This window comes from Equus quagga, chromosome 10 (assembly GCF_021613505.1).
Source record: "Equus quagga isolate Etosha38 chromosome 10, UCLA_HA_Equagga_1.0, whole genome shotgun sequence".
Lineage (NCBI taxonomy): Eukaryota > Metazoa > Chordata > Mammalia > Perissodactyla > Equidae > Equus > Equus quagga.
The window spans coordinates 20334189-20358381 of NC_060276.1; the positions used below are offsets into that span (position 1 = coordinate 20334189).

General features: G+C 41.0%; 1 protein-coding gene across 3 annotated transcripts in view; it reads right to left on the minus strand.

Moving 5' to 3' along the window:
• Positions 1-1017: 1017 nt before the first annotated feature.
• The window catches only part of OCRL (OCRL inositol polyphosphate-5-phosphatase), a 45638-nt gene continuing 22462 nt past the window's right edge, over positions 1018-24193 (minus strand). For 2 of the 3 annotated variants that reach the window (XM_046673279.1, XM_046673281.1), the window contains 12 exons: positions 23237-23348; positions 21846-21955; positions 20188-20323; positions 15724-15834; positions 14931-15096; positions 14434-14669; positions 7101-7124; positions 4182-4298; positions 3244-3328; positions 2493-2620; positions 1597-1708; positions 1018-1382 (listed from right to left, as the gene is read on the minus strand). In XM_046673279.1, the coding sequence (XP_046529235.1) occupies positions 1258-1382; positions 1597-1708; positions 2493-2620; positions 3244-3328; positions 4182-4298; positions 7101-7124; positions 14434-14669; positions 14931-15096; positions 15724-15834; positions 20188-20323; positions 21846-21955; positions 23237-23348 (1462 nt within the window). In that variant the 3' untranslated portion in view covers positions 1018-1257. The remainder of the gene's footprint in view (positions 1383-1596; positions 1709-2492; positions 2621-3243; positions 3329-4181; positions 4299-7100; positions 7125-14433; positions 14670-14930; positions 15097-15723; positions 15835-20187; positions 20324-21845; positions 21956-23236; positions 23349-24193) is intronic. The other variant, XM_046673280.1, reaches the window with a different exon arrangement.

Consider the following 24193-nt stretch of genomic DNA (forward strand, 5'->3'; position numbering starts at 1 on the left):
CTGGTTTGCCAACCAACATAGATTAATTTAAAAAAAAAAGGCTGCCCCACAGAGCTTGAGTAAATGAAAAGCTCAAGGGTTGTCTCGGGTGGGAGAGAAAGTTGCTTGGTTGGTTCCACTGGACAGTCTCTTTTACACAGTACTGGATAAGGTGCCTGGGAGCCAGGGGGAGCTGGCTGTGGAGCCCAGAGTCAGCCCTGATGAGGGAGGGGGCAACATCTGCCCCCTGGCACTTCTGGAGACTGGAGAAAGGGGGTCCTAAAGGTTATCTTCAATACCCTTGCTGGGGGGAGGAGGAGTATCTCTAGAGAGGCTCACTTGAGGTGCAGACTCCCTTTTTTACTGTGGTGCAAGTGTTGCTCCGGAGGCGGATTTCTAAGTGGGGGATGGGTCCCACAGACACCCAGGATTAGATCTCATGTGAAATTTAAATAAGAACAGAAATGGATGGTAGGAAGTAGGACTTGTCAAACATGAACATTCTCACTCTTAAAATACCCAAAGCGCTTCCACTCTGATTGTGATTCTTCTCACATCGATGGGATGTCATCTCTAGTAGTTCCTAAAGTTCTGCTACTAAATATGGTCTGAGACAAGAGAATATGGTTCCACCCAGTGCAGATCCACGAAAAGGCCAATGTTACACAGACATACAGACGCACCGTAGTAGAAATGCACAAATGCATGTAACAACCACGTGTAGATGGTTAACTCACTATTGGGGACACCCAAGGAGTCACTAGCCTCACTCAGACTGCCTTCGACATGATAGTACTAGTGGAGTGGAGTGCAAAGGGAGGAGGTGGGGCAAAAGTGCTTTAGACAAAGGACTACAGACAAGTCTGAGCTACAGTAAGTAGTGCTTGTAGGCCTAGAATGGGAACATCTCAGAATGTAGGCCTAGGATGCTAAGGACAATAATGACAGTTGGGAAGGAGGGCAACAAACACATCCCCAGGTAAAGGAGTATAAATACAGATCTCTTTGCCTTATAAAGAGAACACAAAAACACCAAAATATGGTAACTTTGGCTTGGCAATATAAGTCTAAAAGTATTTTGCTGTGTAGGATATGGTAGGGGAGGGATTAGGAGACTCTTTTCCTTTTGCGCTAGAAACAGAACTTTTTCACGCCAGCAGCCTCGAAAATCTGCAATAGACCCTTCCTGTGGCATGACTTTCAAATCATTCTGAAATACTTGGTGCCCGAGATCTTCTGTCTCTAGAATCTCGGAGAGTAGTAAGAGGAAAAGACTTATCAGTCTTCATCGCTTCCAAGCAGAAAACCCAGAAGGAACTGGATAGCACGCTGGCGGTCGCTTTGAGTCTGTCTGGCCATGAGGTTGGGTGGAGGCCTTAGGAGAAGACTAGTGAAGAGAGTGGCTACAGGGCGAGAGAAAGCAAAGGGGAAAACCCTTTGTCATACACAACCTAAGCAAAGCCTCAGGGCTAGGGGCTGGGGGCCAGGGAACGAGAGCAGTGAAAGGGAAGTGACTGTCATGTGCCTGGACATTAAGGAAGGAATACACTATGTGCACTGGACACAGGCTGTCCCAACCAACACCCCCATGTGGCCATTCTCATAAAGTACTCTTACCAATCATGTTGGTGCTGACGTTGTTGTATTCAGAGAATTTTAAGAGTTCTCGAAGGAATGCCATCAAGTAACGGAAAACATTTCTATGGCACCTTGGAAGCTGGGAAATCACCTGTTTTAACAAAAGGGGGTCGACAGTGAGAACAGGTGGAAGAAGGGAGTAAAAAGAGCTTATAGTTGCCAAAAAGGAGTTTATAATCCAAGGACAGGTCCTGTAAGGACAGGACCCCATTCATCTATCACAACCTTCCTTTATTTACTCACGACCAACACAGCACCGGCCAAATGATAACTTCCAAGTCGGAATGGTCATACTGTTTGGTCCCTGTCCACTCAATAACCAGGCCATGTGGTCATTAAACATTCACATGCACAATCTGCCTCACAAGGAGGTCTTTTCCCATCTCTCCATCCAGGTAGCTATGGCATCTGCCAAGCTGAATGGTTTTCTCTGCAATGTCTTTAGCATGGATGGGAGCTCCTCTTGATATTCACTAGTCTGATTCAGAGGTATCATCAGCTATTGTGCATCAACATCATCTCAAGGTTAAAAAAAAAACACCAAGAAGACAAAAGAAGGAAGGTTCACAAGTGTCACGCACCCCTCCTGATAATGTCAGCCAGAACCTCATGTATGATCAGCTTCACCAATTGTGCTGCAGAGTAGAGATAGCCACTCTACTCAATAGGCCAACTGGAAAAGGGTGGCAAATACAATAGGAAATGACACAACCTAAGATTTAAGGGTCCCAACTCTCAATGCTGGTGTCCTGCCATCAATAACAGATCGAGACCCATCCTACCACATAGCTGGCTGCCCATCTGGCTTTGTAAAATTGATGATTTCTCTATGGGGAAACCTGCCCCAAACACATCTTCAGAGCAATAAAACTCACCTGTCGGCAGATCTGAGGATCCTGAGCAGAGTCCAGGCATCGCTGATAAAGCTCATAACAGATGACGGGCTCTGGCAGGGCTTCCAGGAAAATGAGCAGTGCTTCAGCCACAGAGTGATTACTGCCAGCTGGATTGACTTAAGTCAAGGGAAAGGGGCTCCAGGAATAAGGCCACACAGAGACCCAGCTGCGTCCTTCCTCAAGCTCCTTCAGGGACTATTTCCTTCCTCTTATTCAGGGCACACTGATCATAACTGGGGTTTGATTTTTATTGGTCCAGGTATGCTGTAGGTGAATTGTTATAGAACTGATCAAAGACTCTTGGGAGGTTTGGCCCAACTTGAGGGTCAGGGGAATACAGCCTGCAGAATGACAGTTCACACTGGATCAGTCCTGGAAACTAGTCACCAATGTTTCCAATCCTCCTCCCTGTTCTAGTGACAGTACACGTGGTGGCGGGAGTGATTAACCACTTGAAGCAGCACAGTCCAGTGCTGTGGGTCTTATGTTCCATGCCTATTAAAAGTCACTGTTATCTACTCCTTGATTTCTTTTAGTAAGAGTCTGACGCGGAGAGAGGTAAAAGCTTCCTGAAAGGAGTTGAGAAACAACTGTATGGTCAATGATTACCTTATAACAGAAGACAGTTATGAAGAAAATAAAGATGGAAACACAAAAATCAAACGTAGGTAGGAAGAAGAGTTTGGCCAAGTACTCATCCAGCTTCCTAAGCTTTTGCTGAAAAGGATACGGATTGTCTCGGGAATGCTGGTATCCAGACAATCAATGATCTGCTGTAACTCCTCCTGCATTCCAGGGGTTTGGAACAGGTCCTCCTACCGAAGAGGTCACAATGAATGGAACAAGGCAAAATAATCAGCCCTAAAACTCTGAAGACCACCCAGGAATCAGGAGAGCAGCAGGAAGCAAAGGGAAAGGTGGTATGCATAGGGATTCATGATTAGGAAAGGAGGCGCGACAATGGCACCTTTTCCCTTTATCATCTCTATAATCCGTGTGAAATTTTATTTCAAACCAGAAAATTACCTTCAAAGGTTTTAGCCTATACCTGATATGGCAGGGGAGACTAGATGGCTAGATCAGGAGACCAGGTATCCCCACTTCTAGCCTCTTGACAAGTAGAAGGCAGAGTCCAAACAGTAGAAGTGCATTCAAATATGGATACTATGGAATGCTAGGGCAGGAGTAAATGGTATGTCCACACTAAACCTTGCTTTCAAGTTCTATTACTCTTCAGTAGATAAGAAAACATTATCCTTCAGCTTGGTCCCAAGAAATTTCTCTTTTCTGGGAGAATGGGTGGGGGGTGGCCAATATTTTAGATAGGGTTTAAAAGAAAAATGAGGACCAAATTAAAGAAACGGGCTTGAAGTTTGCTTTGGACTTTAAAATCTGCACTGCCTGCATGACAGCTAAAGCAGGCATTACAGCCTCAGCCCCAGCTCCGCCACTATGTTTATGCTGTCATCTTAGGTAAATCACTTAGCTGGCATGCCTCAGCTCTCAAGTCTGTAAACAGGGATACCTCCATCTGCCCAGGCGATCTGACAGTGCTGTTCTGGAGGGAGCTTGGGGAAGTTAAAAGCACTATACTGACACGAGGCATTATCATTTCCCACTGGACTCACACACCTTCCAAAGTTGCAGGGCAGGCCCTCTCTCACTTACCTGGTGACAGGCGTATTTGAATAAGTGATCTACCAGAAGCCAGATCTCCTTGGGGACTTTAAGGGGTCTCTCACTGGCACCTTCATCCAAGGGAACCATCTGAAGAAGGGATTTCTCCTAAGAGATGAAAAGGGATGAGAATCAAAGGGATCTTAATAAGAACGTGTGTGTGTAACTTAATCTTCTTCAAATCCTGCTAATGTGGAGTACAATTTGATCTTCATCTCTTATGATTTTTCCTATTTTTCTCACTGGGGACAGCCCTGGTCAGAGGGCACTCAATACTGATTCCCACAGTTAAAGGATCTCCTTTTCTAGATGTTTCACTTAACTGTTAAGCATTCTACTTGGGTTTATGATGTTTATCACATGGATTCATTGGCTGTTGTAAATCCTTTCAAGGGTGACACTGAGAACCAGTGGCCCAGCAGTACAGTCAGGGTAGAGTCCACACACCACCAGAAACTTGTGGACCATTAAATTACAACTGTTAATATAGGACTTTGAGAGAGCAGCATCTACTTCAGTTTTTGTTGACTTTAACCTATTCTTTTTTCAGGTCTCACCACAAATACAGTTCTCATTGTTGATTTAAATGAGGTTCTCTGGTCCTCAGGAATTAAAGATAATTCTCCAGATTAAACCTACATACATGAGTATTTCAAACCTGACAGAAGATCTAATCTTAAGGCACTAAACTTATAAGCGTTAAGATCCAAAAATAATAAACTGAATACAGCACACCAAAAGCCAGATATACTACAAAAATGTCGAGTCTGAGTCCAGAAGTTATTCTTTATATTAGTACCTCAGCAAAGATTTCTCAGGGCTTTGATTCCTTTCACCTATCTTTCTACTTTCTGTTAGAGTCTCCTGAAAGAATCTAAGAGAAAAACCCAGAAGTGACGTAAATTAGATCAATAACTAAATCTGAACTTGAAAATGGCTGGGGAATAAACTCAATTATCTTATGTTTATATAGTCAACTATAAACTAAATTATAAAGATGTCTGAAATAGGTTAAAAGGCATCTGAAGGCAGCCTTCAGAAAAATCCTAGTGGAGAAAACGGTGACCAATTTTTTGCATCTTCTCCCCTCCTCCACCTCCAGCTAAAGGTCATATATTATCTATGTTCAACTTTAGGAAATTCTGTTAATTCCATCCACAACCCCCAGCCATGTCACTTTAAGGGACGGAAAAGAAGCATTTCACTCCTTCCAGAGACTGTGTACACTACAGAGGAGCTCAGTGCTCTTCTTCACATCACCTTCTTTAAGCACCGGCGACCTTTTAAAGCCGCTGCACCTTTCTAAGGGAGTGAGGAAGACAAGGGAGCATGACAGTTGGTTACCATTTAAAATCTATTTTCTTCACATTCATTTTGCTTCCTTCTTTTCTTTCCCTGGGATTCCAGCACTTGATATCCGTGTTCCCTATAGCTGGCAGAAATTCTATCAGTGGCTCATCCACTAACTTCTTTCCAGTTGCAAGTATTAAATCCAGGCATACACATGATTTCTGAGGTAAAACACTGTCCATAATGCACTCTGCTCATTTTCTGGACCACATGCAACACATGTACAGATTCCTTAGCAGATGCCTCCAAACTTACCATACATAAATTAGTCAGCACTGATTCATGTACTTTTTAAAAAATCTGACATCCAGTTGGCACTTTTCCTGTACTAAGGCATTAAGGCAATACAAAGCACTGTCCAAGATGAAAAGGCAGAACATGGCCTGTTATTAACAGGAAAGGGCTGGGAAGCAGAGTCGTCTCAATCCTTAGTGGTTTAAAAAGGTTAATAAAATGTCAGTAGGTTATATACACCATCGGCTATCCACTTTCAAATTCATGTATGATAATATGAAATGTCATACTTATGTCTCTGAAGTCTAGAGAAAGATCATGCACAAGAAACAATAGTTTTTAAAAAGCCCACAAATTATCCTGAACTCTAATTTTCAAAGGGAAACCAGGCCCACTTTGTCTTCTTTCAACGAGACACATTCGGTGCCTGATAAGCCTACACTTTGTAACCTTAGTGCTAAAAACTAAAGCACAAAAACAGTACAGTGTCCCCAGCATTGAAACATTAAACTCTGTCAGATGGTGAGGGCACGTTAGATCCTGAGTGGAAGTGCTTTAAGAACGCTTCTCAAGCCCGCGCTTCTCTACTTGACAGTCCTGTGTGGGGCCAGGCACTCTCCAGCTCGAAGGCGGAGAGGCGGCAACGCACTGCAGGAGTGCTTCCCTAGGCTCCTCCACCAGGCATTCGGCAGACCTGGGTTCCAGTCCCCTCCACCCACACCCCTGGTGTCAGGAGCAGTATGACTTTAGCGAGTGTTTCAACCTTCCTGAGCCTTGGTTGTCTCGTTGATTAGAATGGAGAAAACACCTTATCCTGTCTGAAGGCAGAGAGCTGGATGGATGATCCCTTATGATCTTGTTCAGCTCTATGGTTCTCTTCTATGCTCTATTTCTTGACCATATCTATGCATTCCTTCAGTAACTAATCACTATTATCACCAACCCCGAATCACTCTCACTGCAACAAAAATCCACTTCTGGTTTTACTGTCACTGGAAAAGGAGGACAGTTAAGCGGTACCCTCCTCTACCTCCTGAGCTTTCAGATACATCAAGACAGCTCTTCAGTTACTTCTCATTTCAAAAGTCTGAGCCTGGAATCCTGAGCACTAGTGCTTTTATCTGCAGGGTCTCAATGACTTGACCAGTACAGTAAATATCTTTCCTGTACTTCAGACACACTTTAAGACAGCTGGCAGGACTTTCAGGGATTCTCATGGAGTTAGAGGTCTCTGATACGGGAAAGCCTAAGGGACAAATTCCAGGGACCACAGTTAAGTGTTAATCAAGCACAGGGAAACTCACAACCACCAATGGATTGCATTACCTTTTCTAGGAAGCTGTCTTCTTCCTGAGAGCAGAGCAGGAAAAGAAGGTCATTGACAGATAGAAAATGATTAGAATTAATTTACAGAATTAGAAACAGATCAGTATTATTAGAACTCACTAGCTTACTGGATACATATGCTTTAAACAGCTTTAAATTCTTCAAATAAATCATGATTATTGAAAAAGGAACACATTCTCATATGCAAAGTTCTCTATTATGCATATCAAATTTTTGTGCAGTTTATTGAGACTATCACTCAAGAAATATGCATGTGCAGTCCTTTTGCTTTTGTTTTCTTTGGCAGCTGCCAGCTGACCCAGCCAAATGCCCGCTGCTGTCTTCTTTCCACATGCTGCTTGGAGGCAGGCCCTGCTGTTGCACTGTGTGGCTTCTCACCTCACCCTAATGTCACGTCAATGGAAGAATTTGGTTGTAAGCCCGACAGTGGCCATTCAGAAGGAGATGGTAAGCTTCTCTCCCCGCCACTGCCATTCCTCTCACTCTAGGTAGCCTCCTAAGCGGTATCCCACACTCCTCTCCCCAAAGGTCCCTAGAGTCCCCAAATTTGGAGGTCCTTCTGAAATGTAAATTAATGTCATTTCAGACTTTGGGGACCAGAAGATCCCCTGGCATGCCCTGTTGTGTTTTCCTATAGGGTATAAGAGAAATAAGAGAAGCAGAGAAGAAAGTACTTTTTTTTCAGTTTCTCCCTAACAGTATTATTGAGAAATAATTGACATACATCACTGTATAAGTTTCAGGTGTACAGCATGATGGTTTGATATACATATGCGGTGAAATGATAAGAAGGTACCTTTTTAATCATCTCTGTCTTTTGTGCTATTATTACAATCCAAGAACAATAACTACAGCCACCACTTAGAGAGCATCTGCCATGTAGTAGGAACCGTGCAAAGTGCTCATATACAATGTCATTTAGTCTGCAGACATGTGCAAAGTAGATACTATTCCCGTTTTACAAATGAGGAGACTGAGGCTCTGAGAGGTTAAATTATTTACCCAGGGTCATGCTATTAGGTAGTAAGGGGCCGAATCAGGATTAGAACTCACATGTGACTGACTCCATAGTCATTACGATTATGCTTCCTTAGACAACTCAAAAAGGACAATGTGACTGCTTCCTGGACAGAGAGGCAGGGGAAAGCTGTGAGAATGTACCACTCAAGAACAAGCTAAAGACAGTGAGAAACTCCAGTCACAAGGCAGCATGGTTAGTGGAGAGAGAACAGGCACTGGTGTTACACAGTTCTGGGTACAAATCTTCGCTCTGCCTGTTATTAATTCTGTACAGGCCTCAGGCAAGTTACTAAACTTTATAAAGCCTCAGTTTCTTCATCTCTAAAACAGGGAGACTACTATTTACCTCATAGGGACAGGGAAGCACCCTAAAACCCAGGGGTGGTGGGGAAGTGGTGGTGCAGTATGCCAGCAGAAGGTCCGGTCTCTCAAAGCTCCTTGCACCTCCCCAGAAACTCCCAACTGGAATCCTCCCAACCCTGCCATGGGCCCCCAAGAACGTGAGTATAAATCACACAGCTGAGGTCTGATAGGAAAAGGCAAAAGCTCGATCTTCCTGTCCGAGACGTGCTGGGGGCTGAGGGAGGGAGGGAGGATGTGTTCCCCGACATTCCAAGTGGGAAAGCTGAAAGCATTTCCCCCAAACAACTGTTCTATCTGGTGGCTAGGTTTTTTAGTATTATTAGGTACATTATGAATTAAACATGCTTTTGTGGTTTTACCTAAACTTTTAAATACCACATATAAAATGAAATAAAAATAACCAGAGTAATAGTGCTTTATAAAGTATACAATATTTATAGTATTGTAATTATAATACTTTTTTTTTTTTTTTTTTTTTTAAAAGATTTTTTTTTTTTTCTTTTTTCTCCCCACAGCCCCCCCCGGTACATAGTTGTATATTCTTCGTTGTGGGTCCTTCTAGTTGTGGTATGTGGGACGCTGCCTCAGCGTGGTTTGATGAGCAGTGTCATGTCCGCGCCCAGGATTCGAACCAATGAAACACTGGGCCGCCTGCAGCGGAGCGCGCGAACTTAACCACTCGGCCACGGGGCCAGCCCCAATTATAATACTTTTTAATGTGAAAGTTAATTCAGAGTACCAAACATGTAATTTAACACAATTTTGGAGCACAACTTTTTCTAAAATTTAAGACTACTTATTAACAAATAGAGAATCTGCCTGTCTGACAGACTTCTCTATTTTCCCTCCCATGAATACACGCCACATGACACGATGAGTAAAACTAGGCAGAGTTTTTATATACTAACCTGTCAAACTAGGCCCTCAAAGAAGTTTTCTTCGAGCAGTGACCTCTACCAGTGCAAGGAATGGTACTAAGTGCCTTTAGGGGATGGGGATGATGAGAAATGAGACTACACGGAGGAGAAAGACATGGCCCCTGGCTCGGGTTTGCAACTGAGTTGGGGTAAGGAGTCCCACAATTTATGGCCTGATATTGTTATAATTCACAAACACGAGTTCTCAATAAATGGTTAAAACAACAAACAAAATAGGGGTTCAAAGGAAGGAAAGATGACTTTCAGTTGGGGCTCTGAGAGGGATTTTTCACAATGGGGATGAGACCTAACTAGCCCTTAAAAGGTTCACGGGGTTTTAAAGGGTAGAGATAGGGAGGGGACTTACAAGTGGAAGGGGAAGAAATAAACAAAGGTGCAGGAAGGTAAATCACAAGGTGAGATTAGGAGAAAAGTTAGTCATCTGGTTTGTGGGGAGCATGGGGGTATGTTGACAAAATAGCGGGAAATAAATCTGAAAAAGGTATGTTGAAGTCAGACTTTGGGGGACCTTGAATGACAGGGAAAACGATCTGGATTGCATTCAGCAGGCATGGGGGAGCCACTGAACTACCTTTAAGCAAGGAAGTGATAGGCCTCAAAGCTATACTACAGAAAGATTAGTCTGACAGACCTGAAGAGGAAAAATGGAAGGGTAGGGAGATAGAGGCAAAAGGCATCATTAAAAGGCTATCAAGGTAGGTCAAGGAGAGGGTAGACTCTTTAATGATGTGGAAATAATATTTTTTAAAAAATGAATTGATACAAGAGAAAACTCTGAAAGAAGACTCAAAAGGACTTTGATTAGCTGTTGGTGGAGGGGCAGCAGGCTTACATTGAGAGTTTACTTCTCTGGCTACATACGGCATAAAGTAGATGTAAATTACATTTATATGAACACTTGGCTCAAATCTGAAAACAGAAACACAACTTAGTCCTCACTAATAAACAGCATACTCCTAAGGTAGTCCTAAGGTTGCTGCTAGTCACTTAGTTCAACTGACCTACCCACTCTCTGCAAAAGGCTATGCATTGATCACATTAAAAAAAGGTACCCAGTTCACGATTCCCCAAGTGGGGAAACACTGACACACTACAAATGCATTGCAACTCACGCTTCACCCCAAAATTCACCCTTAGAGGAACTTTCCCAGTAGTAAACGCAGCTAAAATAATGTAAAGGGTCATTTAGAAGGAGACTCAAATTTAGAAATAAAAAGCAGAAAACTGAACAGATTCTGAATTTCTAGAAAAGATTAATTCATGTGAAATGCAAAGAGAAGAAACACAAACCATACATCTCACAGGAGAAGAAATGGGTGGTCAGATCAGGAAGACAAAGTAAATACCCAGCAGAGCGAGCACTGGGGATGAATTAATCACCAAGCTGTTATTCTCATTTTTTCAAATTTTTGATAATGCTTCTCCTAATAGACATGTCCCCAAGCAAATACAGTTTGTCCACTCATCCCTCAACTTTTTTCATCTCTGTATTTACAAGCCAAACTTTAACCAGATCTGGCGAGTTCAAGCCTGGTCTCCTCTCCATTAGTCTAGTCTACAAGCAACACCACAATGTTCCTCCAAATGTGTCAATTTACAACCTCATACTACTCATCAAAGCCTTCTGATGGTTCTAGATGCCCTCCGGCATAAATTCATCTGTTGACTTTGAGACTCTCTATCCCCTGCCCTAAGCAGCTTCACACACTTTTATCCTTAATCTTTCCTCTTCAAAGGGAAATCTTATAATCTTTCATACATGGTCTTTTTGCTTTCACCTTCTAACCTTTATTCACGATGCCCCTTATGCCTGGAAGAGCCTGCTCACCCAATATATTAACATAAGTTTCTTAAATACTCGGACTTGACTCAAAATACTTCTTTGGTGAACCCCAAGTCACTTCTCTAGTTCACTTTGTTATGTGCCGAACTCATTTCTAGTCATGTTAATGTTACATGCATCAACTATTCATTAAAGCCAAAATAGACTGATTCCGAGAAACTGATTTTCAAAGAGATAAGCTGGTCAATCAATAAGCTTTTATGGCATGTAAAGGCTTGAGTAAACAGCACAGGAAAGGAATCTATTGTTAAGACAAATTACAAGCTCCATAACTCTCATGGACTTTCTAAATGACTTTCCAAAATATTGACTTAGCAAACACACTGGACATTAGCCAGTAAAGGTAGTTAATGTTTAGATCATCTCTAACCAAACTCCCTATTAACCTTGATTTAGAATTTAGCTGTATGGGCAGGAAGACTGAAAAGGACTTAGGCCAGTCACTTCATTCCGCATTTGCTGGAAAGAAGATATGGCACAAGAATCTTTCTGAAACAGTAAATGGAGAGTCAATGCAGGCACTGAACTCATTTCTGGTTTCTCCAAAATTTTAGAGTAAATAATACATAAGAAAGCAACAGGTACCATTATTAATAGCATAGTCTCATGGGATTTGAAATATCATCTTGGGTCTTGGAACAAACATGAACAAACCTAAGAAAGCATTTCAGAACCTCAAAATCAAGTCAAAGCAGAGTGGGAAGGTACTGCGAATGGGGTACAGACAATCTTAGATTTCTCCTTCACTGCCCCACACTAATATGGCTAATTTCCTCAACAATGAGATACAGGAACTTACTAAGACTGAAATGCAAAAGGCTGTGAAAAGAATCAGAATCCTAAATCCTACAAAATAAAAGCTTTAAAAGGATAAATGATGACCACACACATACAAGTTAATAAGAACTCAGCAATTTTGTAATTAAAAAATGATCAAGGTTCTATTTTTTCAAACCTTGAATCATTTGTATACAAAAAGAAAGAAAGGGGCTTCCTACAGAGCCACTGACTCCACTAAAGATTTTTGCTACTTCATATTCATGGTCAAACATGGTTGAATTACCTGACAATATTTTAAACAAAATAAAAAAATTTTTTATGCTAGTTGAGCCTCCTTCCAGTCCCTTTAATTAACACAGGACAATTACAGTAAAAGGTATTATAATGTCTTTGCCAACTCTGACCAAAACTAAAGCAAGGTTCCAGGTTATAGGAAATAAGGTTGGAGGAGGGAGTATGAAAGGATAAGATTAAAAAATTACTGAGAGAAAACAATCAGACAGATTCAGGAAATGGTGGATCTTTGACTGGACAACTGTCCTGGACTCTCACAAAGTCAATGTCATTAAAGAGAAAAAGGGGATAACTGTTTGACTCTAAAAGAGACTGCAGAGACCTCACTAAATGTACTGCATGAATCCAGATCAGATTTTCACTGTAAAAAAAGCTATAAAAGAAATCCTGGGGATAACTAGAGAAATCTGAATATGGACTGGCTACTTTTCTTAGGTGTAATAATGATATTGTGCTTATATATACAGAAGCTATCCTCCTTCTTAAGAGAAGCAGGCTGAAGTGTTCACTGGTAAAGTGACATATCACCGTTTAATCTCAAAATGGTACAGCAAAAAATGTATATGTCTATATACGTATGTAAGGAATGTGGGTGTTCACTGTACTGTTCTTTCAATTTTTCTGCACATTTGCCATTTTCATAATAAAAAGTTGGGACAAAGACAGCTGGGAAATGGTGTTTGGGATGGAGGGAAGTGGGTAGTAAAGAAAGGGAAACAACTTCATTTAGAGTATATTCTAAAAGGTAAAATACTAAATTTGAAAGACAGGAATATGATGGTAGAAGAAAAAACAAGAATCATGACAAATAAGAGAATGTCAGGATATGAACTTCTGAAGAAAATAGTTCCCTCTCAGAGGTAATACACTGTCATGAAGGCTTTAGGGAAACAAGCATAATTCCAAGAAAGAATGCTGAGGCTGGACTCAGAGTGTTTTAATCTGCCATCTGAGTCATAGCTAAAACAATTCCATGGCAACAGAACAGATCACACTCAGACAAGCCAGCAGCCTGCCTGCTGGTCTAGCCCTCCCCGCTAGATGATACAATCACTGTTCCAGCAGGCGGAAAGGATCAACGTGAATACTAATGGTAATGATAACGGATGGCTGTCATGTCACTTAATTTTCTTTGGTAAAAGACCAAGAATACCCTTTTATAGCCCAAAGAAGTCTGCACATAAAGCCAACAATATTTTCATTTAGAAGAAAAGTTCTTAATAGGACGAACTTGTTACTAAATCAATTTATGTTACTGAAGATAATAAATATTTCCTCCATAAGGACACTGATATTATAGCTTGAGGTCAGCAAAGGGAAATCCTACTCTTTTCCTTTGTTTAGTGAGTCACAGCAAACATATGCCAACCTTCAGTGCACATTGTAATCATTTGGGATGCTGATAAAATGCAGCTTCCTAGGCCCCACACCCTGAGATTCTGATTCTGTTACCAGAGGTGAGCGGGGGGAGGGACCTGTGCTTGTGTAAGGGCCCTCGGGGGTTCTGAGGCAGGTTCACTTATAGGTATCTGAGCTGCAACAAGCAGCCAAGTTCGACTTGGATTAGATATGATAACAGAGTGAGGAGTACTAGACTGGGAGTCAGAAAACCTGGGCAACAGATTTGATACTAACTTATCCCACTTTGGGCAAGTTATTGTCTCTGTGCCTTAATTTTCTCATATGTTTAATGAGGAGAATACTGCCTCCCCCACTTACTGTACCTCACATACATGCTAATTTATACCAAAGGGACATGATAAAGTGTGAAGAGCATAACAAATAAGTATTATATCTTTGAGAAGACAGCCTTTAATCTAATTACGTGAACTTTAGTATTATCTATTATATTCCTGACAAAAGTCAATTACAGACTACCCTCTCCTCTTTCCTTTTAGGTTAATCTAACGAAAGTAGTGCTAGAGTAAAGTGACGTTCTTATTCTTATTTATCATTTGACAGCCCCCCACCCCCGCCCCCTGCCAAAAGAGAAAGCACAGAGAAAATGAGGACATCACTTAAGTATTGTGAAAATTATACCTAAAGGAGGTTCATGTCTTAGGATGTTTCTTACCAAGTCTATGAGTTTGGTAACAGGAACTTCTCGGATTGGTCTTTTCATTCGGCACAAAGCCTCTAAGGATGTCCCGAAACAACTTGGGAGGTAATTTCCACTGATGGTCAAGAAGTAATCTTTGCCTCGATCCAGGTGAAGGACAAGAATATCTTCAATCTTATCTTCCCCTGAGTTCAGGATGGTCACAGAGTCTTTGCTGACATACACATCAAGAGAAATGTCCACTGTCTCATCTGAAACATAAGAGATGACACATGGTAACAGAAACTTCCAGCGGACAAGCAAAAAGGGGATGAGAACCAATGAAGAAGCGTCCTCTAAAAAATCAAGTGATGAAGAAAAGACTGGACACACAGAAGAAGTATCTCCAAAATAATGACAGTAAAGGTAAGACACATATGGTTAGAAAACAGGAAGTTAAACAAAGGGAGAGGATGAGAGTCATAAGGAGATGGTACATTGCAAGCAGAGACAATGGTAAAGGGAAAACTCACTTGGCTCCAAGTAGCCCTCAAAAGGTTCAGCCCGAAGCCATGGCTTGCAGTACTGGCTGTCATTAAGTTTAGGGATGAAAGAAAAATGGCAGGGAACCTGTCCATTGTTGCTGATCTGGAACTTCTCCTTTTGTAGTTGCCGAAACTTCACATTCTCAAACACAAACTGGGGAATAACAGACAGACACAAACATGCATCACTAGTAGGGGAAGTCAGTGGATTATTCCACAGAGAATATGAATAAAAAATAAGGTAATTATTAACCAAGTGTGTAACTGCCGTATGCATTCACTAACTGAACCAGCAGTAACACCATCCTCTCTTGAGTATTACTATACTCATACCGACAGAGGAGGAGTTAGGCAGCTCTTGCTACTTCCTTAGGCTGCTCTGATTGTTCCTGGGATCCTAAGAGGATACCCAACCTTGGGTCAGGACATTCATCCCGTGACCAAGTCCTGGTGCCTGAGATATGAATTAACCAGGAACTCTGAAATATTAAATTAGAGCGGCTAACATCTGAGGGCTTACTTTGTGCCAGGCATTGTTTTAAGAGCTTTGAATGTATTAACTCATGTAATTCTTGCAACCACTCCTTTATCTAGAAAAGGAAACTGTGGCTGAGAGGGTAAGACACTCATCTGTGGTCATACAACTACTAAATGGCAGTGCCAGGAGACTTCAGCATAGATGGTCTTCACCACTTTGCCGTGTTGCCTTCTCTAAGTAACATGTTTTGGCCTGTGCTAACCACAACAGGCAGTAGAAGGGCGGCTGTGTATTTTCGCTCACCTCTCTCCTACTGAGTTCTAAGGAAGGAAGGAAGTCATTTTCCATTCTGTCCATGATGCGTACAATATCTTCAAACACTTTCCGATACCTCCGTTCATCCACAACCTTCACCTGAAAGACAAAGAACCCTCTTTTCAGTCTGACGTGCTCTTAGCTCATCTTCCTTTGAGATTACCTAACAATTTAAAACTGGTCATTACAGCAATCACTTAAAATAAACTGTGGTGCAAATATCATCCTCAAACACTTTCTGATATCTTGCTCCGTGCACAACTTTTACCTGAAAGAAAAGAGATCCTTATTTCAGTCTTATGTGCTCTCAACTTATATATCTCTAAGTCTAACAATTTTTAAAAGGTCACTAAAACAAACATAAATTAAACTAAGCATTATAGAATCACACACTTTAAGGTAAAGGTAAGGTTAATTGGTTAACTTCCTGAAAAAGTTAAACCTCTGTGCTAAGAAGCTTGGCAATAATAAATATTTGGGAAGAATATTTTCTCGTTCCATTAAGTTATTTGGAGGTGGAGAAAATGTGACAATTGTGGTAAAAATGATTTCCTGCACTGCACAAAATGAGTGTCAAAACACACCTATTACTGTTTCTAACAATGATCAGAAAGTGTTGAAACAGCAGAAAAAGTGATTAAAGCATTTAACGCTATTAGCTGCCATGCACAACGCTCAGATTATATGATAAAGCTATGTTAGTAAATGGAACCTACAGCCATTTTAGAAAATGGCCGACCCAAAATGCCCTAGATTAGAGCAGAAGCGTGACAACAGAGAGACAAATCATCTTGACTAATAATCAAAAATCTCCCACCTGACACAGCACTTTCAGCTTCCTGATCTAGCTGTGTTCTGTTAAAACTTCACACAAATTGATGCCCAAAATGAACAGATTTAACAGCGTTTTAACTTATTGAGATCCCAGTTTCTTTTTAGAATAGAAAATTTCACAAATTCGATGTCAAAAAAAAAAAAGACTGAGGTATACAGTAGAGGTTGTAAAGCAAATGTGGATAATAAGAACATCAAACCCGAGCCAAATATCTCAAACACTGGGGAGGTTTTTACATATCTGAACCATAGTGCTTAGAGAACTGAGGAGCAAGAAATCACTAGTGTCACCAGGGTTCATACCATAGTGTTAGGTTAAGAGGAATTTTATACTTTAATACTTTTACAAAATTGTGCAACTTCCTATTTCAAAAAGTATTTTATATATGTCATTGTATTTTCACAACAACCTGTGAAGCTATCAGAGCAAGGATTCTTTTTCTTCTGATAGTTGAGAATATCGAGATACAAAAAGATCCACTAAGTTGCTTCCTGCCACAGTTAATACCAGAGGTGATATCTGGACCTCTAGGGTAAGACCCTTTCTAAAATACCACGTAAGCAACAGGACCAAGTCTGGTAAGGTCTTAAAAATGCAGATGCCTTGGCCTACTAATCATAACTCCAGGGATGGGGCCCATGCATTTGCATTTTTTAAAGTTCTCTAGGCAATTCTTATATCCACCAAAGTCTGAGAACCAATGCAACAGATGCCATTACCAAGTGCAGGTGTTGGAACCCTACCTCAGCTAGCCCACAGCAAGTCTTCAGAAGCTAACTGGCCACTGAGCACTTGGTTCCTTTGTTAACAGTCATTGATGCGAAGGGTGGTAAAAAAAAAATAATAATGTGGTTTTTAAAGCCTCTAATCATAGTATACCCAAGAGTCCAAAATATGGGGTGGTTACTCAATAAAATAAAAGCTTTCCTCACTGGGATATCACAGCCCTTAATGGCACATCAAGGATAATGAAGGGGAAAAACACCATAGAATGTCACCACCTGATACATCCATTTTAGAAAAGGAAATTATTGACAAAATTAGGAATTAAGAAAAAAGTACAATGAGCTATAACTTTATGTAATAACATGGATAGCTCTCCAAGACACACCACTGAATTGAAAAAAAGAGCAAACTGCAGACCAACACATATAGTATGAGACCATTTATGATATATACATACCAACAAACAGAATACTATATTGTGTACAGGTAAACAGAAAAGCATATGCAAAGGTCTAGAACTATGCCATCCAATATAATAGCCAGTAGCCACACATGGACATTTAAATTACTTCAAATTAAATAAAACTGAAAATTCAGTTTCCTCTGTTGCACTAGCCACACTTCAAGTGATCAGTAGCTGCCTGAGGCTAGTAGGTACTGTATTGGACAGGACAGATCTAGAACATTCCCATCATCACAGACTTCTTAGACAGTGCTTGTCTAGAAAGATATAAATTCCTAAGGATAGTTGGCCTGGCTAGGGAGCGGGGCTTTAGGCGAAGGTGGGAGTAGAGAATAGAACAGGGATTGAAGAACTTCAGCCTGATCTGTAAATTTTGCTTAATTTTTTTTTTTATTTTTAAAGAGAAAGTACTTTTGAATTCCTATGTAATTTTAAAAGTATTAAAATCTAGAAAAGTAGATCTTTGTTGAAGATACACAAAAATACACAGGAAGCATGGGAAATTTTTAAATCTCTTCCTGGGAGCTCTGGATTAATATGTATGGAGCATTACAAATATTTCAAGGTTCTGAAAAGAAATACAAACAAAAAAGCCAAACGTAGCTGATTAAACCAAAAAGGTTAGTGTTTGTGGAAAGACATCCTTTTAAAAATGGATTAAGAGAACTCAAACGAAGAAAACAGGGCAGCCCACCAGTACACAACTAGAAATTAGGTGGGCTAAAAGTAGTATGTGAGAGTATATCTAGTCAGTAAGTTCTTTGGAACTATAGAGGCATTGTGGGGTAGTGGAAAGAGCATTTATAGGCCTGGGGGTTAAAGAGACTTAAGATTTGTATCTCAGCTCTCCTTCTAGCTGAATGCTCATAAAGAAGTTATTTAGGGGGCTGACCCGGTGGCGCAGCAGTTAAGTTGGCACGTTTTGCTTCTCAGCTGCCTGGGGTTCACCAGTTCGGATCCCAGGTGCGGACATGGCACCACAAGGCAAAAGCCGTGCTGTGGTAGGTGTCCCACATATAAAGGAGAGGAAGATGGGCACGGATGTTAGCTCAGGGCCAGTCTTCCTCAGCAAAAAGAGGAGGATTGGCAGTAGTTAGCTCAGGGCTAATCTTCCTCAAAAAAAAAAAAGAAAAAAAAGTTTAAGAAGTTATTTAAACTAGTTAGTTCTCCATTTGCTCATCTGTTAAATGAGAAATATTTAATTCTAAGCATTGTTGTGAGGAGTAAATCAGATGTGTATAAATTTCCCAGCAGAGTTTCTGGCACATACTAGCTACTATCTGAGGAGTACTTACTATTATTATTTTAAAATATCAAGATGGACAAAAGTCAAGTCATGAGTGCCTCGATGAAATTTAGATGCTATTCTCAGACCAAGAACTAGTTTTGTACACAAAGGAAAAGGCCCAAAGTCATTCCTCTTTAAGACAGGAGTAAGATAAGACATGTTGGTGATAATCTATCTCAGAAGCCCCTAAAAATTGATATATACATAGAGGAAAGAAATCTACCCTACTGCGCTCTTCCCATGTCTTACCTCATTAATCTTCGTAACTGGGTACCATTGTTATCCCCATTTTATAGAGGAGGAAAGTGAGGCACAGGGAGTTTATATAAATTTTCCACGGTCACACAGAAAGTGGTTGAGCTGGGATGCAAATCTAAGCAGTCTAGTTATAAAGTCCATCCTATCAAGCACTGCACTATATAGATTCTGACAGATTATGTGACCACAGGTCTGGAAAATCTACAAGAAATTATCTAAATGTACTAGCTGTAATAAATTAAATCAATGAGATCCCAAGATATAACCTGCACACTAATAACACACTGCTAGAACACACAATGTGAAAAGAAAAACTTTACTTACAACAGAGACAAAAAGTTAAATAATTGGCCACTAATCCAGCCCAGGACGCAGTAAAGTTAAAGAAAAATTGAAAACCTGTGCTCCTGGATAGGAAGACTTCACTATAGCAGGGCTGACAATATGCCTCTTAAGGTAATACACAGATTTGATTCTATCCTGACCAGTCAGTGCCTTTGCTCCTGCTGTTCCCACCCCTCCATCTGGAACCTCTCTCCCGTTCTTTCCCTCCTTACTATCTACCTGATGAGAAGCTACTCATCCTTTAAAACCTAGCTTCTCACTCTTCTTTATGTCTAACGACTTTAAGAGGCTAAGGTTACTACCCAGCCATTAGGCAGCATGAGAAACATCTGTGTCACTAAATGGCCTGGAGCATGAAGAGCCATATGGACAGCATTTAGGAGGGTCAAGGGCACTAACTTCTCAATGCTGCAAAAGATTATTTAGTTATGGAAACATTTATGGCTCACTGAATTTCTGATCTGTTCTGAGCCTAAATAATGCTCTAAGAATAGATACTTAACACACAAATAAATGAACAAACAAACAAGTGTTTACCCCAATATTGAAGAGGGCGCTAACAGGCTTGTGGTCACTGGTTTTCAGTTCCATGTGACTCCGGTAGTGAAGCTGATTAACATTTGTTCCTCTCCAAAGAATTCGGTCACACCAGGCTGGAACCCGACATTTCCCACTGCAAATAAAGAAAGGAATTATAAAGAGAACATGCCACACAAGAACATAATACCTACCACACTGGTTCAGACCTGGGTTAGGCCCTCTTGTTACATGCTTCTTCTCTAACGACTCCAACTATTATCTTCCCTGCTGTATTTGCAAGCTCTGTGAAGGGACTGTGCCTGTTTGCCACTGAATTCCCAGCCCCTAGCACAGTATCTGGTGCAAAGTAGGTGCTCAATGAATAGTTTAGCCAATGAATAAATAGACAGCACTCCTAAGATTAGGATTACAGTTTCAACAACATTCTCCCAGGGAGATAATATAACAGCACCTTCTCAAAATATCCTCAGGTCAGGATTATATTCAGAACCCTTCCCCTTCCTTTGCTTATGAACTGCAATGACACTTCACAACAGATAGACAACTAATAAAATCTAAAATTCCCATCTTATATTTCTATACTGGGCTTAGTCTCTGGAGATAATAGTAGAGATTTCTCCTTTAAACCTGGACTTTTATGGACGAGTCTAGCTTCTTCTAATAGGGATGAACTAACATCTAAGTATGCAAGTCTGAACATATAACAGCCCATGGAATACCAAGGGTAGAGAAAAAGCCTATTCATCATTCTATTAAAATAAGCAACACCTTGTACACCTGATCCAGAAGGTGACACAAATAAGTTCTTATCAGTAGCTCTTCAGTTGGCTCTCAAGTCAGGTGAGTGGAAGAAACAAGGCAAAGTGTACCAGATCTGCCAGTGTCACTTTTCACTTGCTGACCAGCTCCCTCAGAGCACAGAGATACAGACGCCTCCCCATGCGACCCTAGTGCTCTCTGAGCCTAAAGAAGCTGAATATGCCCAGGGATTCTTTCTTTTTCAGGCTTCTGGGTTCAGCCAGCTAGGAAACCATGGGAAACCAAGAAATAAATAGTAGGTAGAAGACAAACAGTTACCGGGAATGTACTGACAGGGGCGCTTTACTGGGGGATATTATGAAATTAGAGGGCCTCCTAGACAGTGGTTCCCAGCTTTCTCTGGCAGCTGCAGAGGTTGGGCCCAGGCATCGGTATTTTCAAAAGTCCCCCAAGCGATTCTAACGTGTACTCAGGATTGAGAACCACTGTGCTAGAAGAACCTTTCACGGCTCTCTGTTTACAGCTTTGGGTGTCCTGAGTTAAACAGCTGAGAAACAGTTTGGGAAAAAACAGAACAGGGCAATAGGTAAGGAAAAGGAAATATGGGTGAGATCAGGAAGGCAAAAATCTACACAAGTCTGCTGAGGTTACAGAAGTGAGGCACTGCAGGCAGCCCACAAAACTTCAACAGTCCTGACACAGAAGTAAACTTTCTTAGATAAGCTCACTTTTGAGTACACATGAATTAAATACTCTTCCGTAATAGCACTGAGCCATTAGGATTTTATATCTGCTTCTGGCATGACCTAAAAAATTCCTAGCCCTTCACCAATACAGAGAAATTGAAATAAGATCAGGCCTTAACCTATTCCATGAGGAGGTTCTTGTTACTTTACCTGGAATCCCATCGGTCTGTTTTAGAGTCATACTTGTAAGTGGGGGTAAATTTGATTTCCCCTTCAATGAAGTCGGCAAAAGCTTTTTTCTGTGTGCGCTGAATATTTAGCTAGAGATAGGAAGAAGCATTACATAAGCAGGGTAATGCCATCTTAATATAAGTGATAATGACGTTGATTAGCCATTTCTAAGCATCTAGTTCCACAGCCTTTGCAACTGTCAGAGTACATAATAAAATTCCTGTACCTTAAGAATTAAATCTTGCCATTCCCATAGCATCTAAACTCACCCACAGATAGGATGCTTAGTATGAGTACATCATTAATTTTTTATTGCCAATAGAGGTCGGGTAAAATGGAAGAATAAAATCTGAATAATCATAAGTTCCCTGAAGTTAGACAGGAACCATCTAGTAAAACTCTAATTTTTTAAAAAAGCAGACAAATGTTGAATGGATAACTCCAAAAGCCAAATTCAATGAATCATTACAGATCGTTTTGAAAGTTATCCTCACTCTAATGTTTTACCAGAATTACATAAGACTCAGAATTTATTCCAACTGTACCCCTTTGGAGGCAAGATAGAGGAAGAAATGCAAAGAAATTAGCCAGCTAATCTCAATGTGAAGGATGGCACAGCCAAGAAAGGCTCACTACAAAGACCATTCTACTGCAAAATACCTGAATTTTGACTATGTCTGAAGATCAAAAAGGTTCACATAAGGATTTAAAGACATTCAAGCCATGTGCCAGGTTTGGAGGCAAATTTATGGAAAACTAGGTTCCTGAATATCAAGTTTTACATAAATGTTACTGAATCAATGCTTTTCCAACAGGTTTTAACATCTATAAACCAGCTAGCCCCAACTTCTCAATCATTTACCACCAGATCCCAGTCTGTGCTATTTATCCCAGACAAACTTCTCTTCTGTGTTTCCCAACCCCTCACAGGGCCTCCCTCTTTTACCTCCAAGCTGTTGCTGAGCCTGCCAAGTAATCATAGAGCAGCTTTCCCTGTTTCCTCTGCCAAACCACATCAACATAGCTGAAGGCCCACTTCCTCCAGGAAGTGTTCTCCAATTAACCCCACCCATTCTCCAACTCATTTATATAAATCTCTGAAATCTCTTCTCGATAAAGACTTAATGAATAAATGTTGTATTTACTTTTATCACTAACATTATCTCCCCTCCTCCCATCTAAGCACTTAATAAAAACACTACAAACCTTGCGTGTATTCACTGCATCACTAGTCACACTGTTTTCCCAAGACTATGAGACCTTTCCATCTATTCCTAGAAGTAAGACACACCTCCCACTCATCCATCTCATAAACCTAACAATTTTATCTGCCATCCAGGAAAATATCTACAAAATGAAAATTTACTTACCTGGTCAAATTTCAAGAGTCTCTGAAGGTCATTCTTGTTAATAAGACTCTTCACTTCATTGGCATCAGGCATGCAAAGTCTATAGTTCAAATCTCCCAACCAGATGACAACACTGAGGATCAGGAAGCACATGAACAAAAGTAGCAATAATTAGCAGAAAAAATCAATCAGAGAAGAATGGAGAGAAGAAATATGGGTAATGATTGATAAGGATTCATTTATCACTATCTGACAAGGGGTAACTATCCTTTGGGGCCAAGTACTATCAACACCTGAGAGAGACCAGGGATTACAAAATAGGTGGGAGGAAGGCACTTCATTCATGAAGAACAAAGGCAAACACAGTATAGGTATGGGATTCGGAAGCCAAGGAGTTAACTGCCGGAGAGAAGCATGTAGTTTATTTGCTGGACTAGCTTCAAAATTTTGCCTGGCTGCTTGCCAGGTCTCTAGGGGAAGAGAATCTGAGCGTTTTCTGCCTCTCTGAGCCCTGATGTTCTGCAGGCTCTCCACTAAGGTCTGCGTGGTCTGAATGACAGCTCTCCCAGGCAGGGCTCACCAGCAAAAGTAGGTCCACGGCTCTGGGCTATAGCCAATCTGTCTAGCCCTGCCCCAGATCTGCAGTCCAAGTCCCAGGCAGGAAGGAGACTGGCATGCCACAGGATCCTCAGGCACCCAATGATAGCACCAGGCCCCTAGGTGTGCTGAGAGCCCCACAGGGGAGACTCTGAAATTACCACACCAAAATGGATTCTCCTGTGAGCTATCTCAAGTTGCACATGGATCTCTTTACTAATCTTAAATGCAATGTGCAATTTCTGGAGTCCTAGAGAAATGAATTCAAGGAATTTCAGGGCAACTTTATGACCATTAACGTCAAGGCCTTGACGTTACTACAGTGAAACAGAATTCCACATGATCCTAATTGCTGAGACCATATGGAAACAGGCCAATATC